Raw genomic sequence first — 19,966 nt, 5'->3', positions numbered from 1 at the left:
TATGGGCAGTATCTATTTTCTATTGTCTCCAGATCTCTTTGACATACACAGCATTCTTACATCATGCTAGTAATAATTAAATTATGCCCTGTGCAAAAATTCTACCAGGCAGGTTCCTCTTTCATTCCTTTCCCCACAGTCCCATCCTTTTCCTACTCGAGTTCCAGGCCCCCATCACAATTATGTTTTAATTCCTGTCAACAATCTGAAAAATTCCGTGTATCTCATCAAACATTCTTTCAAACTATTCATTATTTACAGAGCTAGTTGGCATATAATCTTATGATACTGTGGTTGGTGTTTGCTTCATGTCTATCTTTGATACAATAATGCATTCGTTCCGATTTTCATTGTAGCTTACCTACATTCCTATGTTCTTATTCATTATTAAATCCACTCCTTCACTGCCCCTATTTAATTGTATTTACAACACTATGTGCCTGACATGGCATTTCATTGATTCCTTTTGTATCTGATTTCAACCTATTCATTTCCCTTTTTAAATTCTCTAACCCCTCTGCCTGATAAATGGACCAAACATACCTCACACTGACCCACAGAATGCCAGCTTTGTTTCTCCTTTTGATATCCTCCTGAGTAGTCCCCATACGGAGATCAGAATGAGGGACTCTTACATCCCCAGAATATTTTACTGAAGAGGATGCCATCATCTTTTAACTGTACAGAAGAGCTACATGCCTTCAGGAAAAATGAACAGCTGCAGTTTTCCTTTGCTTCCAGCTGTTTTTAGGCCCAGCACAGTAGGGCCATCTTAACTAATGATACAAGGCCAGATTTGTTAATCAGCCAGATTGTTGCCCCAGTGCCACAGACCTTGGCAAGGTCCATGGCTCATGGAGGGTGTCTAATGCTTCAAGATCCAAACCTTTGGACAATCTGATACGGACAGACCCTCAATTAAGTTTCATTAGAATTCACATTGAGTATCTGCTGTATGACAATTGATCATAACATTAACCCAAGTTACCAATTTACAAAAAGAAATGTTTGTTGTGTTTAAACAATACTTCAATCATCAATATGGAACCTAGACTTCCCATTGTCCAATACTTCAGTCATTAATGTGAAATTCTTAATCAAAATTTACATGCTTCTTGTACAATGTTTGCTGAACACACTGCTCTAAACAATCACGCAAATTTCAACAACTGAGCAAAAAAGTAGATTTTTAAACCTTTTATTCATACAGAAGGGATGTCATTAATAAAAGTAATATTTACACAATCTACACAATAAGTAAGACAATTTATTAACAAATGAGACAGAATGAAACCAATATACATCCTACAAGAGAGATAGAAACTGACTAGAATTTGATTTTCATAGAATTAGTGGAATAGGCAGTCATTTAACATATCATGTGCAAGGAATAAAAAGAAATGCTGAATCTAGTAGTGTGAGGAACTACCTCTGGCAATATGGACTGTTTGACAACACGGAAAACAAGAAACTCCAGGTTCTAAACAATGAATGTTTACAACATACCTTAAGAGGTGTAGGGGAAGCAGTGATGGATAATTTGATGTAAGACATTATTGTCGTCTATTATGCGATGAAACACCCTCAAATTAACCTACAAAAGCCACCAATGCTACACCACATGCACAAAGTGTGAGATGTTGAATATCCTCTCGCCCTTTTATGCCACTGGCTTTCATTAACATCAGTGTGTTAATGGGTATTGAAATGAAAAAGACTTAAACATGTGATGCAAAAATTAATTACATTTACAATTCAGTCTAATCTTAACATGCACTTTAGTCTTGTAGTAACAAAGACAGAGAAACAAATCAAACTGTCAATTTTACACTGTTAAAATTTGCAAAACTGTGAAGGAAAATTTACATAAACATCATTTTTACAATTTGTAAATGTGTGACTAGGCCGATGGCATAAGAGGGCGACAGGATATTCCGAAGTTTCGCATGGAGTGCAATCCCTATGGTTTTTGTAGACTAATTTGATAGACTACAACTGTCCTGCATCAAGTCATTTGTCTTTACTTCCACTTCACAACTGTGGTACATTTTTAAGAGTTATTATCTACACCTTGTTTATTACCATAAGATCTAAAAATATAAGGTTAACAAAGTACAAATTGTTAACAGAAAAACCTATGAGGTAGTAAATATACTTCATCACAATGAAGCCATAGCATAAATAACCAATATAAAATACGTATATTTTATCTTACAGGTAGCAATTTAAATTTGTTGTATGACCTCAACATGAGGTCACGTATAAATAAAGTCTTTTAAAGACATCAGCATTAAAAATGCATTACACATGCATTCAAATCTTATCCTTTTCAATACTGAGCTATAATATTTTACAGAGAGTTTGTTCTTGTGCCCATTTGGAACTGTCACATTATGACAGCAACAAAACTTGGCATTGAGCAACATCCTGGTCCAAAGTTGCACAGCGAGTTCAAACACTGTCTTTCACTCTGAAATATTATTACCCACAACTACTGTTTTCTAAAACTCCTGAGGATAGGATAAATGTTCTCCATAGCATCCTGAAGGTCTTGTCGACTTTTAGCACCTATTATAAAGAGAATAAACTCTTAGTTACGCATTAAATTCAACACTAAAAAAATTATATACACATGCACATAAAAAATGCTTCCATGTGGTTACACCATAACTAAATCTGAAAACTGGAGACAATGTGTTTTGTATAGTTTGCACAGAACTTTGTACTTATAATGTGGCTGTCAGGAATCATACAGAATGCAAAAAGCATGCTCAGCTTTCTAGCAAATACACTTGTGAGAGAGTTATTATGATAGCAAGCATACTTCTCCTCCTCATTCCAAAACAGTCCACAATAAAGGAAACAGGGGTGGGGTGAGACTGCAGAAGTGGAAGAATGAAAGCAGAGAGGAGACAGGAATGGAACAATTGAAAAGATTATTGTGAAACACAAGAGACAGAAAAAAATACTTACAATTTACTTACCAGTCAACACAACTTTCCCATTCACAAATATGAGCAGTACAACACGTGGTCTCACCATTCGATACACAAGTCCAGGAAACAGCTCAGGTTCATAGCTAAATGAAGAAAAATATGTCAAATACCACTGTCATATATGGAATTACAGAAGAGGTTTTGATGATGCAATTTATCAGTAACAGTAATATTACAATTTTATAACACTGTTATGATCAGAGACAAAAAGGAGGAAGAGTAAGAGAGAAGAAGATGATTATTATTATTATTATTATTATTATTATTATTATTATTATTATTATTATTATTATTAGTTCTCCTAGATAAAGTAAAACCATTGAAAGAATCAATTAAAAACAACACCCCCTGGAGAATAAGGATACGGAAAAAAGAGCTATCAATTAACTTCTTTAATGAAGAGTAGAGATTAATGCCTTGACAACAAGATCATTAGTGGTGATGCATATATTTGAACAGGGGAAGGAAAAGGATGAGCAACTCAGCTGCATCCTTTCCAAAGGAACCATCGCAGCACTTTCCTCAAGTGATTTAGGAAATCACAGAAAACTTACATCTAGATGGCAGAATACAGAATTGAATGCCAGTTCTCCTGAAATTGAGTCCAGTGTAATAAGCCAGTGTGTGCACGACCCGCACCCTAATAATTGTGCGATCGATGTACAGCTTCACGTCGCAATGGTAACACACAACCTTGACACCTCCCCCCCCCCCCCCCCCCCCCCAAATAGCCAGAGTAAAGGCACCGCGTCACTCCACATTAACCCGGAGTTCCACAACAATTTGCAAGATGAGATCCCAGGGAAAAACCACTTCCTGGACCACATTCAGAGACAGGTGAGGGTTAACAGACACTGGAATGTCACCAGGGCAATCACAAGCGCAAAGGACTGAAGACTGGGTAGCAGAATCAACATGGAGCCCAACCACATGTTACAGATAGACTTCACTTCACCAAATTTGTCCTCTATATTCTCTACAAAAAAACAAAGGCTTTGTTGCAGTGAATATCTCCCCATCTATCCTAGTGCAGACCAGATAGTGGGGAAAGTGTCTCATTCCGATACAGCGTGCGTGGCTCTTCTCCCAAAGTGTAGCAAGGGTCATCTGCAAAATCATATTCTGTTAAGGAATAAAGAAGCCATGGAGGCAATAAGGTAGTAAAGAAAGGATGATGATATGATAATATTGTGCAAATATTGATGGAAGAAGAAAGTTGCCTCCAATAATAATAAGAGAGAAATTTAAAATCACCAGATGCTTCAAAAACATAAAAATGCTACTTTGTACTTATGAATACAATATCAGTGCATGGATGACATCAGAAACATTTACGAGGTTTTTCATGTGTGGGTGCAGAAGGGAGGAAAATGCCCTGAACATCCAAAGGAAACATCAGTTCTGAGTAATGTAAATGTTGTATTCATTCCTCTGAACAGGATAAGTCATCTGCAGCCTCTGGACCTGCGCATAACACACACTGTTAAAGTCAAATATGGAGCAGCACTTGCACTGAAGTCAGTTTCATTCCTTGAGAGGAAGGAAGTTATGAGACAGCATTCTACAGGCTGTGCATGTGTTTGTAACTGCCTGGAATTCTGTAACACTACAAATATTGTTAAATTGTTCCACAAAGGCTGTCTATCATACATCAGTTGCTGGAAGAGAACTAAGTTCCAGAAAAAGCCTGAAGTAGGATCACTGTTATTTCTGAGAATTTGACATCCCAGGACTTAAGTTTCTGGTGATGACAATGTCTTGACTTGCATATCTTGATGGATGCAAGTGAAACGCTTGTAAAGGAATACTGAAATAGGAGCTTGTGGTGACACAGTTGTTGTTGTTGTTGTTGTTGTTGTTGCTGCTGCTGCTGCTGCTGCTGCTGAAGTTTTGCTCCTGCTAAGCAAGGAATTGATACTGTCAAAATTTATTTTCTTCTTTTACTGTAAATGAATCGATTCTAACATATCAACCAACTGGGGTAACAATTTATTTCACTACAATGGGCTGGAAGGACAAAGCGAGCGAGTCGTCTTTATTTTTAAAAAAAATAAAAAAAGATACAGGATGTATTCTGTGGAAAGTGTTACTAAATTTTAACACAGGATACTGCTAATTATGTAATTAAACAGCACTTATCTAAACACGCTTGAATTATGATTCTGGGTCACTTCTTCCACGCACTCTGGCAAAACCCCCCATTGAAGGTAATAAATTTTGGTATTAAAAGGGGTTTTACTGTATGTGAAGCAGAAATGAAATAACTGTTTTTCATACAAAACAAGAGATACAACAGGGTACAGAGAAAAATTCTGGAGGGAAACACATACAGGGTGTCCCTAATTAAAGCTTTAGCTTCAAAACACTGCAGGAAGAGAACCACTGCTCAGATTGATATCAAATCCAAAAAACATTTTATTGACACAGGGAAACACTGAGGCTGTCTGTGATCAACTCTCAAAGACTTCGGAGTGCACTACCCTTCCACCTTGCTAAGAGGCGACAGTCATGACTCTGCAAAATAAAGGAGCTTGCGTGACCAGGGTGTATACACAAACAAGGAAAAAAAATTCTTGGATTTTTCCCGGATCTCCCGGTAAAAATACATTTTGTCCCGGGTGAAAATACACTTTTTCCGTGTAAAGTGACAGTATACTTTCCATCGGAACTGTAAAACTTATCAATCCTTTGAATGGATATGGTTTTATACAGCAGTGTAGTATTTCTTGGCACTTTCAAAAACGAAACTCAGGGGGAAAAACATGCTTTGTAAAGTTCTTTGATGTGCAGCAACATGTAAAATTAATGATTTAAGTTAATATACATAGTGTTGCTACAAGAAAATCAAAGCTTTCACGTATTTGTGTCCAAGATTAATAAGCTACAAGAGAAGCTAAGGTTTCACATATAATGTTCATGTGTTTAGCGCATGTTACACTTTAAGATACATCACACACATACGCCAGTAAAATTTTTAATACCGACATAATCTGATCTTCTGGGCTCAAAATTCTTCTAAATGGCTCGTCATCAAAGAGTTGACTTTTAAATGAGAGCAAACACTCTGTGATTTAAGAAATTCATCTCACATTCTTGCACATAGTTCATCTTGGTTAAATGGAAATTTACTTTGAAAATAACATTTTTGAACCACAATTCACAATATTTTCCCCATGACCTGTTAGAAATAGATTCATTTCAGCAGTTGCCAGAGAGCACCAGATAAGAGCCGTCACCGCACTTGTGCAGCTACGGTGACGTAGGAAGCCTGTATGTTCGTACATGTAAAACATTAAATTAAAAGATCTTTCTTACATTATGTCATAAAAGAAACAAGACATCAGAGGATACTCCGAGAGCATCGGAATTTCGTGAATCACACTAAAATGCATAGTTCGCCTTGAAGTCCACATTCGTATGTCCAGATTCCCAATGAAGTAGGCCTCGATCCGACATTAAGCTTTTCAGTGTGGTTTTCGGGATGTAAATTTTCTTGGAGTAACAGTACTGTATTACCTCGTCTTTCGTTCTTTATTATGGCACAATGGAATATGTACTAGAAGATGAAAACGTGCACTTTAAATGCAGTGAACAGTTGAAACTAGCCAATGGTGTGGAATTAAACACTTCGTTTCAAATAACTTTACTGCCTCAGCAGGAAAGCTTAATAAAAGCAGAATTTCTTTAGCAAACTGACAAAAATAACTTTATTGTTCTGCAAGGTGATTAATGCTTGACTGTCAGGAAGGCGGAAATAAAATAAAATCTGAAACTAGTAACATATTTTAACCTTCCATAATTATGTGAATGTATTTTAATTCACTTCATAGCTCCCAGCCACAGAAATCCGGCTTTTTTCAGTAAATGAAGAGGAAACAGAAAAATCACTAAATGTAAACACAGGTCATGTGGAGACTACTCACTCCCCCACTGTAACTCAAGACTGCTCTGAGCATCAGAACGCCAAATTTTTTTTTTTTTAAAAAAATAGCGACTTTTCAAAAATAAGTTTATTTTGTAGCGCACATCTTTCTGAAGAGTCTGATACATAAAACATATATCTTTGAGGATACGTAAGATGTGTTATTTGGTCTTAAGTGTGCCGAAGTGCAGTGCCACACCTCTTCAAACAACAGTCTTATATCACTCGTCATTGTATTTCACTCTGTGGAACTCAAACATGTATATTTTGTAATGCACACAGTTAATACTTGATGGGATTATTTGTAACCGGGAGAAGAAGAACTCTTCAGAAAATCTGGACTCTTTATTGCCTATTAGCTAATAACTTGCTCTTCTGTGTGACATAAATATAGGATACCTAAAACCAGTAAAGACAGGAGACAGGCAAGACAGTACACATTTCTTCAATCCTTAGGTCCTAGCGATTTTTCTCTCTAATTTTGCTACAGTTTTACATGGCGTACTTTCCTTTCTGCCAAAGAACTATTACCTCATCAAAGTTCGTCAAACGTTTTGCTACATGAAAAATTGAAATGTCGTCGTCTAATGCTGAAAAAGCTGTTAATACAAATAGTACCCAAGTCTGGTGTGGTTTCTTGATCTGATTATGTCTATTTTGTCACTGTGTGCCGGATAAAACAAAATATGCCTTTCTAATACTGCAGCAATTGGAACACACACCAAATAAGTGAGACTGTTTTGGCAATAATGATCATTTTCATTTTCATAGTATGACAATATAATTCACGAAATAATAATATGAAATACCTATTTGGCCTACTACAATCAGAAAGCTTTAGTTTCACATTCATACGCTCCTGTTCCTTGTGCACGAGACCAAAAAGTAGTACAACAAAATTTTTGTACCAGGTGTACTGGTATAAAATGAGCACTTTTTTGTGGAAATGAAAAAACTAATTTTGAATTGAAAAGTAAAAACATTTTATTCAAAGTACCGACCATTGCTTTATATACATTTTGACCACCTTTCTGACAATTTGTGGACACCAAGCCAATAGAAATGTTCGTCTTTTGAAGCAAATCGATCAGGCACCCAAAACAAATAATAGTCGGAAGGGGCCAAGTCTGGTGAATACAGCGGGTGGGGTAGCAGCTCCCAGCCAAGTGTTTTGATAGTATTCTGAACCAGTTTTGCTTTCTGTGCAGGTGCACTGTCGTGTAAAAAATTTACTTTGCCATGACTTCTGGCCCATTCTGGTCTTTTTTCAATCAATGCATACTTTAAATTGATCATTTGTTGTCTGTAGTAATTAGTATTCACAGTTTCACCGGGTTTTAGAAGCTCATGATACACCACACCTTTCTGATCCTACCAAACACAGAGCACTGTCTTCTTGCCGAATCGATCTGGTTTTGCAGTCGATGTTCATGGTTGTCCCGGATTAACCCATGATTTTTCCCATTTAGGATTCTTAAAATAAATCCATTTTTCATTGCCAGTAACAATTCGATGCAAAATTGATTTTCTTTCAAGTCTTTGAAGCAAAATTTGACAAATGGTTTTTCGGTTTTCCATCTGTCTTTCATTCAATTCATGTGGCACCCATTTTCCACACTTTTGGATCTTTCCCATAGCTTTCAAACAGTCAAAAATTGTTTGTTGTGCAACATTTAGCATTGCTGCCATTTGCTTCTGACTCAAAGTATCATCTTCATCCAATATTGCTTGCAATTCGGCATTTTCGAACTTTTTTGGTGGTCTTCCACGTTCTTCATTTCTTACATCAAAATCATTATTTCTGAACCGTTTAAACCATCTTTTGCATGTTGCTTCTGATAGAGCATGATAACCATATGCCTCAACAAGCGTTCAATGCGACTCTGCAGCACTTTATTTTCAAATGAAAACAAAAAATTAATGCTTTCTGCAAATCATCACTTTCTGGTACAAAATTTGACATTGTTAACACGATGAAAACATATGATGTTGTTTGTTCCATGACTTGATGTATACTAAATATCTTTGACAGATGTCATACCAACCAAACAAAAGAAAATTTAGGCTTGTTCACATCAAATGTTTCCTATCGACACATTTGTATCTTAACGCTCATTTCATACCGGTACACCTGCTATAAATTTGGAATCCTCATATTCTTCCAAAATTTGTGTGATGTCCCTGTTTCTTCTCCTTCCTCGTTCCAATAAAGAATCTTGTCATCACTAATTCTGTAACTATTACTACCACTGTCAAAACTCATTCTCTGGTTAACTTTACTAACCCCGCCATGATCACCGGTTTAGTTATCCAGCGATTATTCTCCAGTTAGACATTCTTATGTGTTTGCACAACACATTTTCCACGCTACTCCCAGAATTGAACTTAAGCGGCTGCTAGCTGTGGACTACAACTGACCCTGTTTAGTGTAGCGATATGGCCAAAAAATTTTGGTCAGAATTCACTTTCTCAGATACACCGAGAAGATAATACATAACATTTCTTACCTGTTATTCCTGTTAGTCATTTATTTCCACTCTGGTAGTCTAAATCTATGGGTTTCGCTAGTAATTATGACAACTCTGAACATTTGCAAACCGAATCAACCACATAAACAAGCAGCAGTTGGCATTCACCAGTTCGGCTTTATTCTACTCAGCTCGTATAGCCCCGACCCTTTTTGTCTGCCGGGAAGTTCACTTCTAAATACGACGAGGGTTCCCCTGGCAGGAACATCACGTACACTATGCACGCATTCAAATATCAGCTTATAATTCATTCAGAAATAAACTTAGAATGTGTTCAAAAACGTCCAAACACCAGCAGGAGTGCATTTCAAAATCATACGAATAATCAATTGACTGACGTGCGCTGGATACTAGGTGCTTTGTGAAAAAAGGTTTTTTCCCCCCTCAAGAATATGAATTTGTCCCCTTCCCCCTGAAATTGCCACCCGGTTGAGATACCCCGGTTTGCCCCCCCCCCCCCCCCCCCTCCCCCCAACTCTTAACTGCTTAAAGGAATGTAATGTTAACAGTTGTGACGTCACGCTCATCGGAGGCAATTTGTTGTAATGAAGCATTGCATAGTCCTCCTAAACCCTTTGACACATTTTGCTGTCATTGGCAGACGCTTGTACGTGCACTTTGTTATTTTATATGGCGCATTTCCTTTGCAATTTAAGTTTTATTTTCATTTTTTTCTCTCATTTATGTTTTAATGCTGCAATATTGCTCTGCAGTAGCGGGATAAAGTAATATCTTTTGTTGGAGTATCGGTTCTTACCAGTCAAAATTACAAAAATTTAACTGAAAACTAATACAACGAAAAATTCCCGGAATTCTAATAAATTCCCAGGTTTTTCCTGGTTTTCTCCCAGATGAAAGAATTCCCACATTTTTCCCAGATCTCCCGATTCGTATACACCCTGATGACCCAGCGAAGTGTGCTCTAGATCCCACCTGCGAGCAGTGCTCTATGTAACACCCAAAGGGTAGTGTTTGCATGGTGGCGTTCAAGCAGTTGAATGCATGGTATCCTTCCTTGGCCGACATAGTGCACCTAGCAAAGGAGTAACTTTTGTAGTCACAGTGAATAATTGCAGTTACAGTCTATTAATAGAGGTGCCACACATCGACAACCAGAAACATCAGATAGAGTTGACAGCTACTCATCATATTAGTTGCCTACTGCGGATACTTCCCAAGATGTGTTTGCTGATGAACAAAGCAACAACTCTGGGCACGGTGAGCATCATATTTGGATCCAATTAGTTTTTTCACTTGCATTAGAAGAGGCTCATTTGTGCTGTGGTAATTTGAATGGGGATGGTTATGATGCTTGAAGCATTACAGATAGCTTTGTGAAACCTTCTGGCTTTCAGTCAGCTGTTTCTACTGAGCTAAAATTGAGTTTACACATGTTGCAAGTGTTAAAATTCTACCTTAAAACAAATTGTATTTTCTGTTAAAATTTTTCTTTGGCACTCCTGGTTGTAAACCTTTTAATGAATATAAAGTTTTGTTACTGTGTCTTAAACTCATCTAATTTAATTTGTCTTTTACCCCAAAATTGGCTACGTAAGGTTCAAGCAGGTTTCCTAGGTAGCGCTCAGCAAGGTCATAGGGGCTGTTTGTTTGGAGGCTATGCCATTCATTGTGTGCCAACATCACTGTCATTCCAAAACTTTTTTTAACTGTTCAAATTGTATTTTTTGGTTATTTACTGTTGAATAAATGTATACAATTTGTGTGTGTTTTCCTGGGTTTTGTATCTACAGATCTTCCACAACACAACTGAGCATGCTAATGTTTTTGTCTGCTAGTACTACCAAGACTGTTGAACATCATGGGAAAAAAAAATATTTAACCAACAGATGGTGCTGCACGTGTCAGAATATGCAACAATATGCACATAGCTGTTCCTTAGTTTGCATCCTAGATGCCCAACTTGACTGTCTCTCTGAAGGATCACGTGCAGCTGGTAAAACTCTTTCACAAGAATGGTGCCAGTAGTCCTGCAGAAGTTCTGGACTCTCAAAGGTATGAAAACAGGCATTGGTCTCATGCCTGCTAAGGGTCTGGAAAAAATGACTACAAACTCTGAAAAGACAGGTTCTTTTTATGTGCAATGTGGCACAGGGAGGAAAGCAGTTGATCGGGCAACTTTTGAAGATGTGGTTATAGCGCTGCAGGAGGGGTCAAGCAGTGGCGTACAAACATGCAATGCACAGGGAATTGGCCAAACTTAGGTTAAGCCTTCGAGCATGGTTCATAAAACCTAAGAAACATTCTGTGTTGCTCTCGATACAAAATCATGCACATTCAGGAGTTGCTTCCTCCTAATCTGCCTGCAATACAAACGTTCACTCTAGAATTTCTTGCTCACATGGATGCGGACAACGAATAGTCATGGAACATTTTGTGGACAGACGAAGCCCATTTCCATCTCAAAGGACATGTCAATACACAGACAAGCAGAATAGGTACCATTTCATTCTGCAAATGTGACAGCATGGTGCGGGTTGATGGCATTGTTTGTCAGAGAGCTATATTTTTTTTTAAGGAGATGATTCCTGGGGGTCTTGTTACCTGTACTGTCACTAACTAGCAAATGCTATGCGAGTCTTGAGCACTGTCATTCCAACCTTTCAACAGTGTGGATTTGTGGGTAGGATGATTTTTATGCTAGATGATGCTTCTCCACAAACTGCACAGCCATTGAAGTGGCTGCTTCAAAGGTATTTAGGAAATTCTGGAATTATCAGCCATCATTTCCTTACAGCCTAGCCATCCACACCATCTGATCTTAATCTGTGTGACTTTGGCTGTGGGTTTATATGAAAGATGTTGCAATCAGTGCTCCAATTATGACTGTAGCTGAACTGAAGGCAAGCAATACTCAACTCATTCCAAATCCAAACTGTGACACACACTGATCTGTTGTGGAATATTGTTTCTCGATTTCAACTTGTGGCAGAAAACCATAGACAGCATATTGAACTTTACTTGCGCTAGTCTCACAATTAGAAACCAACATAATTTTATTTTTATGAGGTTTTGGCACCAGGGCCATTAAAGACCAATTTTTCGCATCTCTTGTGGTACGGCCTTGGCATGGTGGATGGACTTACCTAACTAAAAGTGCCCTAATTGTTGACTGCCAAACTTCTATAGTCACATGTACAGAACAGCACGGATGATGTAACGTTCAACTCTAACCATTAGCTGCTGTATTGTGATTCATCTGTCATTTGTCGCCATATTGCCAAACCCACTGGTAAAATTTGTTAATTTTTTATTTATTTTTTTTTTATTTTTTTGTTCCACAATGTTCCCCCTGCATCAATAAAATGTTGTTCAAATCTGACAACATTCTAAGCAGTGATTCCCTTTTTACAGCATTTTGAAACAAACTAAAATTATGGTCTTTTGATTACCATCGTCTCTACACCCATAATCATTAAAACACAATAAACATATAGGAAAATGAAATGAAAATTAGTGCTTTGAAGCTTTCATGAAATGGAAGCGCGACACATTATCAGAAGAAATGAATAGATTGCTCTACAAACTGAATTATGTTTTTAACATAGTTCTTCACAGGCATAACAGATTAAGCACAGGCACAGGGAATTAAATAAGAAGAGTAAAATTAAGTTCATACAATTCTTGGAGAAAAACTCTTGTCCCTACTCACAATCATCTACCTTTCACAGCCTCTGGGTCTACGAGCTCCCTCAGAATCTTTCTCCTTGGTGCCAGAGATAAATCTTGCAAAAGACTTCACACCAGCTAAAGAAGCTATCAATCGTATTGGCCAGAGCCATAATCACACTACAGCACTTTATTTCGTCACCCCTCTGCGACCCAGAAAAACTATGTAATTAAACTTTCTCAGAATAATTGTCATCTATCTTTTACACATCATAGTTCAGGTTTACACCATTTATTTGATGCTCTCTTCCGAATCAAACATACCAGCATTCATTCATGCAGCCTTTCCATTCAAAGTCTTAGTCTTTGATCTCACACACACTTTACACGCCCCTTTCCAATTCCAACCAACACTTCTTTCCACCCTGGAATGGGAACATACTGTTCCAAACACTGATTATTATTATTATTATTATTATTATTTCTTTACTTTCTCAGACATTAAGTCTGGTTAAAAATGGAAAGTGACGCGGACCTTGATCAAGCGTCCCTTCCTTTTAACTGTACAGTATATGTTATATTGCATCTAGGAACTTTCGGGTGATTGAACATATATCAATAATTATGGATTTCTGTACTTGTATATATAAGTTTGGATGTAGCTGTATTGTGTTGATGTACTGGTGGATATAGTGTGGTATGACTCCTGTAGTTGATAGTATAATTGGTATAATGTCAACTTTATCCTGATGCCACATGTCCTTGACTTCCTCAGCCAGTTGGATGTATTTTTCAATTTTTTCTCCTGTTTTCTTTTGTATATTTGTTGTATTGGGTATGGATATTTCGATTAGTTGTGTTAATTTCTTCTTTTGATTGGTGAGTATGATGTCAGGTTTGTTATGTGGTGTTGTTTTATCTGTTATAATGGTTCTGTTCCAGTATAATTTGTATTCATCATTCTCCAGTACATTTTGTGGTGCATACTTGTTTGTGGGAACATGTTGTTTCATAAGTTTATGTTGTAAGGCAAGCTGTTGGTGTATTATTTTTGCTACATTGTCATGTCTTCAGGGGTATTCTGTATTTGCTAGTATTGTACATCCGCTTGTGATGTGGTCTACTGTATCTATTTGTTGTTTGCAAAGTCTGCATTTATCTGTTGTGGTATTGGGATCTTTAGTAATATGCTTGCTGTAATATCTGGTGTTTATTGTTTGATCCTGTATTGCAATCATGAATCCTTCCATCTCACTGTATATATTGCCTTTTCTTAGCCATGTGTTGGATGCGTCTTGATCGATGTGTGGTTGTGTTAGATGATACGGGTGCTTGCCATGTAGTGTTTTCTTTTTCCAGTTTACTTTCTTCGTATCTGTTGATGTTACGTGATCTAAAGGGTTGTAGAGGTGGTTATGAAATTGCAGTGGTGTAGCCGATGTATTTAGATGAGTGATTGCTTTGTGTATTTTGCTAGTTGCTGCTCGTTCTAGAAAGAATTTTCTTAAATTGTCTACCTGTCCATAATGTAAGTGTATGTCGATGAATCCCCTTCCTCCTTCCTTTCTGCTTAATGTGAATCTTTCTGTTGCTGAATGTGTGTGATGTATTCTATATTTGTGGCATTGTGAACGTGTAAACGTATTGAGTGCTTCTAGGTCTGTGTTACTCCATTTCACTACTCCAAATGAGTAGGTCAATATTGGTATAGCATAAGTATTTATAGCTTTTGTCTTGTTTCTTGCTGTCAATTCTGTTTTCAGTATTTTTGTTAGTCTTTGTCTATATTTTTCTTTTAGTTCTTCTTTAATATTTGTATTATCTATTCCTATTTTTTGTCTGTATCCTAGATATTTATAGGCATCTGTTTTTTCCATCGCTTCTATGGAGTCACTGTGGTTATTCAATATGTAATCTTCTTGTTTAGTGTGTTTTCCCTTGACTATGCTATTTTTCTTACATTTGTCTGTTCCGAAAGCCATATTTATATCATTGCTGAATACTTCTGTTATCTTTAGTAATTGGTTGAGTTGTTGATTGGTTGCTGCCAGTAGTTTTAGATCATCCATGTATAGCAAATGTGTGATTTCGTGTGTGTATGTTCCAGTAATATTATATCCATAATTTGTATTATTTAGCATGTTGGATAGTGGGTTCAGAGCAAGACAGAACCAGAAAGGACTTAATGAGTCTCCTTGGTATATTCCACGCTTAATCTGTATTGGCTGTGATGTGATGTTATCTGAATTTGTTTGGATATTAAGTGTGGTTTTCCAGTTTTTCATTACTATGTTTAGAAACTGTATCAATTTAGGATCTACTTTGTATATTTCCAATATCTGTAGTAACCACGAGTAGGGTACACTATCAAAGGCTTTTTGGTAATCAATGTATGCGTAGTGTAGCGACCTTCGTTTAGTTTTATCTTGATATGTCACCTCTGTATCTATTATCAGTTGCTCTTTACATCCTCGTGCTCCTTTGCAGCAGCCTTTTTGTTCTTCATTTATAATTTTGTTCTGTGTTGTATGTGTCATTAATTTCTGTGTAATGACTGAAGTTAATATTTTGTAGATTGTTGGTAGGCATGTTATGGGGCGATATTTAGCTGGGTTTGCTGTGTCTGCTTGATCTTTAGGTTTCAGATAGGTTATTCCATGTGCAAGTGTATCAGGGAATGTGTATGGGTCTGCAATGTAACTGTTAAATAATTTAGTTAGATGTGAATGTGTTGAGGTGAACTTCTTTAGCCAGTAATTTGCTATTTTATCATTTCCAGGGGCTTTCCAACTGTGAGTAGAATTAATTGCTCGGGTGACTTCATGTTGGAAAATTATCACTTCAGGTATTTGTGGTATCATCTTTTATGTGTTTCTGCTTGTATCCACCTTGCATGCCTGTTATGTTGTACCGGGTTTGACCATATGTTGCTCCAGAAGTGTTCCAAGTCTGTTATGTTTGGTGGATTGTCTATTTTAATGTGTGTGTTATCTATTGTGTGGTAAAATCTCTTTTGGTTTGTGTTGAATATTTGGTTTTGTTTCCTTCTATTTTCACTTTTTTTGTATCTTCTAAGTCGTTTGGCCAATGCTTGTAATTTCTGCTTCTTTTCATCTAATTGCTCTATTGCTTCTTGTTGTGAGATTTTACCTAACCTTTTTTGTTTTTTGTCTGATATTTCATTTCTTATAAATTGTGTTAGCTGTCCGATGTCTTTTCTCAGTTTTTCTATTCTGATCTGTAGCCTGTGTTGCCATGCTGGTTTTGTGGGTTTCTTCTGTGTGTTGGTTTGTTCTGATCTCTGCCTAGTGTGTATATTTAGTGTAGTGAGTGCTCCTATATAAACCAGTAGTTGTAACTCTTCCATAGTTGTATTTTCATTTATTTTGTTGTGTATGATTGTGTTGATAGTTTTATTATTATTATCTGTTGTGTTTTTATCAGGAGCACTCTTAAGTTGTCTCTCCTGAAGGTATGAAACATATTAATTGGATAGGAAACCAGAATATATAACATGAGAGTTTGTTTATGAAAAGGGGGTATACACATCAAATTAAACAATAAGTTCAGAAATTTAAAAAAAATTAATCCTGTCCAACATAGACAAATGGGCAGTTATTTAACAAAGTCATGAAGATGAACAGCGCAAGACATTGCAGGAATAAAGATGAAGAACAAAAGAAAATCTTAAATAGACTAAGACAATTGTTAAATAGAAACTGAGAGTTTCAACAAACAATTGCTGACATATGACAGGAAAAAACTGGACTAAAATTCAACTATTCAAAACTGTACAATGAAAATGTTATAAGACAAATGATTGGAAACAATGGACATAAAGAAAAAGAAAAACTTACAATGTTTAGGTGCCACATGTTATCATTTAATATGGCACATCAACTAAGAACACAGATAAATTTCCTTTGAGCATTTGTATGCTACAAGAGATGAATCAGAGACAAGAGAGTCAGTAGTGAAAATACTGTTGAGGAAATAAATGCCTGATGTGGCACATAAAGCCATTGGAGATGTTACAACAGGATATGTGTCTGGAGATGACTGTATTTCGATAGAACTGACTAAAGATGCAGGAAAAATAATACAAAATGAACTTGCAAAATTATCTGCAAGATGTCCACAGAGAAATGCTATTTCCCAAAAACAGGACAATTAGAACAGTGTTCTACAGGAATTAAACATATAGGGTTGTAGTATATTACAGGGTTATTCACTTAGATACTTGAAACTACGTAATTAAACTTTTGCAGGATAATTGTCATCGATCTTTTACACATCAGTAGTTCAGGTTTTTCGCCATTTCTGTGATGCTCTCGCTTCTGAATCAAACATACTAGAGTTCATTCATGCTGCCCTTCTTCACATATGTCCAATATGCCTTGTTAGTTCCATTTGGTATGGATCTCTAAGACTGAAGCAATATTTTAGGATGAGCCACAGAGCACTGTGTAAGCAATCTCATTTGTCAGCAGAGTTTATTTGCATAGTCTTACTAATGAACCAAAGTGTGTCCCATACTTTCCCTAAGATTGAACCTATGTGGACATTACATTTCACATCCCTATAACTTGTTATACAGGATGTCTCAAAAGAAAGCTTATATCTGAAGAGCTCTCTGAGCATGCACAACAAATTAGGAGGGAGTGGGAACACATTCATTGCTTGCTTGCCCTTTAAGAATTCAGTCAATATGGAATGCTTCTCGGGAATGGACTGCGTGTTTTGTGTGTGAGAATTTTACCAAAAATGATGATTCAGCGAGAGTAGCATGGAGGAAATTTTACAGAATCATGCACTTACAAGTGTTCCCCTGATCTGGAAACAGATCAAAATATTTGAGGAGACCGGATCAACGCTGGTCAAACCGAAATTGGGGAAAACAAGGTCATCCAGAACAGGCGAATCAGTGAAGAACGTAGATCAGTCTGTTGGTGATGATCCAAACCTCTCCATTTGTAAGCATGCAATTTCTTTAAATGTGCACAGTTCATCACTACACTGAAATCTGCAAAAAGACCTGAAACTGCACCCTTCCAAAAATCCAACTGGTGCAAGAATAAAAGCCTCAAGATGCCAGTTCATTAATGATGTGAGTTAGCGCCCTTCATTTAACAACATCTTGTTTTCTGATGAGACTCGTTTTCACCTGAACAGTCACATCAGTGTGCAAAATTTCCACTATTGGAGTGCAACGAATCCTAAACAGAAGCATGAGAAATCCCTTCATTCACCAAAGTTACTGTATAGGCTGCAATGTTGGATCGAGGAATAACTGGCCTGTACTTTTTCGAGGATGAAGAGCAGTTGTGCAGTTAAAGCAAATTCAGCACGTTATGTGATGATGATAAATGACTTTTTGGAGCTGAATTACAAAACTTTCCTGGTTATAAACGAAGAACATGGTTTCAGTAAGACAGAGCCACAGCACACACATCCAACACATCTATACTGCGAGTTCACGAAATTTTCCCTGGCAAACTGATCTCCAGGAGGGGTGACAAAGTGGCCCCAACAGTCTACATTTGAGCACCATGGATATTTTCTTGTAGGGATATGTCAAATCTAAAGTGTATGTTAATAATCCAACTTCTGTAGAACAACTGAAAGAAAATATCCATTGCGAAGTGGCAGCAATCCCAGTGTCTACAAGACAAACAGTCTTGTAAAATCTTGTTCACTGTTTAAATGAGTGCAGTAAGTGTGCTGGATTATATTTAAATGACATTGTTTTTAAGAAGTATATCCCTGAACTGTACATTTCAATGATAAATAAAAATTTTGTCACTGGATTTCAACCTCTATTTTATTCTAACACATCAAATATAAACTTTATTTTGAGACACACTGTACCCAGGCTAACCCAGTCAACGAACCAAAAGAAAGATCAACTGGGGAGGATGGGAGAGGAATTGTGAGGTTTCAAATTTCTGCAAGGTACTAGGAGTGTGTTTTCTGAACAACAAACTAACAATCTCGACTGGAGGGGTGTGAGCACTGGGTGGGGACAATTTTTTGTATTTTTCTTTAATAACTCAAGCTGTAGTTTCTAGCTAAAGTGTTCCCAGATACAAAATTGAATGGACTGCGTGTTTTGTGTGTGAGAATTTTACCAAAAATGATGATTCAGCGAGAGTAGCATGGAGGAAATTTTACAGAATCATGCACTTACAAGTGTTCCCCTGATCTGGAAACAGATCAAAATATTTGAGGAGACCGGATCAACGCTGGTCAAACCGAAATTGGGGAAAACAAGGTCATCCAGAACAGGCGAATCAGTGAAGAACGTAGATCAGTCTGTTGGTGATGATCCAAACCTCTCCATTTGTAAGCATGCAATTTCTTTAAATGTGCACAGTTCATCACTACACTGAAATCTGCAAAAAGACCTGAAACTGCACCCTTCCAAAAATCCAACTGGTGCAAGAATAAAAGCCTCAAGATGCCAGTTCATTAATGATGTGAGTTAGCGCCCTTCATTTAACAACATCTTGTTTTCTGATGAGACTCGTTTTCACCTGAACAGTCACATCAGTGTGCAAAATTTCCACTATTGGAGTGCAACGAATCCTAAACAGAAGCATGAGAAATCCCTTCATTCACCAAAGTTACTGTATAGGCTGCAATGTTGGATCGAGGAATAACTGGCCTGTACTTTTTCGAGGATGAAGAGCAGTTGTGCAGTTAAAGCAAATTCAGCACGTTATGTGATGATGATAAATGACTTTTTGGAGCTGAATTACAAAACTTTCCTGGTTATAAACGAAGAACATGGTTTCAGTAAGACAGAGCCACAGCACACACATCCAACACATCTATACTGCGAGTTCACGAAATTTTCCCTGGCAAACTGATCTCCAGGAGGGGTGACAAAGTGG

The 19,966-nt window shown here is 37.1% G+C and overlaps 1 protein-coding gene across 1 annotated transcript in view; it reads right to left on the bottom strand.

Moving 5' to 3' along the window:
- Window positions 1-1,231: 1,231 nt before the first annotated feature.
- Window positions 1,232-19,966, bottom strand: part of LOC126092326 (uncharacterized) — a 71,162-nt gene continuing 52,427 nt past the window's right edge. Inside the window, exons 6-7 of the mRNA XM_049907862.1 lie at window positions 2,985-3,079; window positions 1,232-2,568 (exon numbers count right to left, since the gene is read on the bottom strand). Coding sequence (XP_049763819.1) covers window positions 2,492-2,568; window positions 2,985-3,079 — 172 coding nt within the window. The 3' untranslated portion in view covers window positions 1,232-2,491. The remainder of the gene's footprint in view (window positions 2,569-2,984; window positions 3,080-19,966) is intronic.

Source organism: Schistocerca cancellata, chromosome 7 (genome assembly GCF_023864275.1).
Source record: "Schistocerca cancellata isolate TAMUIC-IGC-003103 chromosome 7, iqSchCanc2.1, whole genome shotgun sequence".
Classification (NCBI taxonomy): Eukaryota; Metazoa; Arthropoda; class Insecta; order Orthoptera; family Acrididae; genus Schistocerca; species Schistocerca cancellata.
This window is presented reverse-complemented; position numbering and strand designations above follow the sequence as displayed.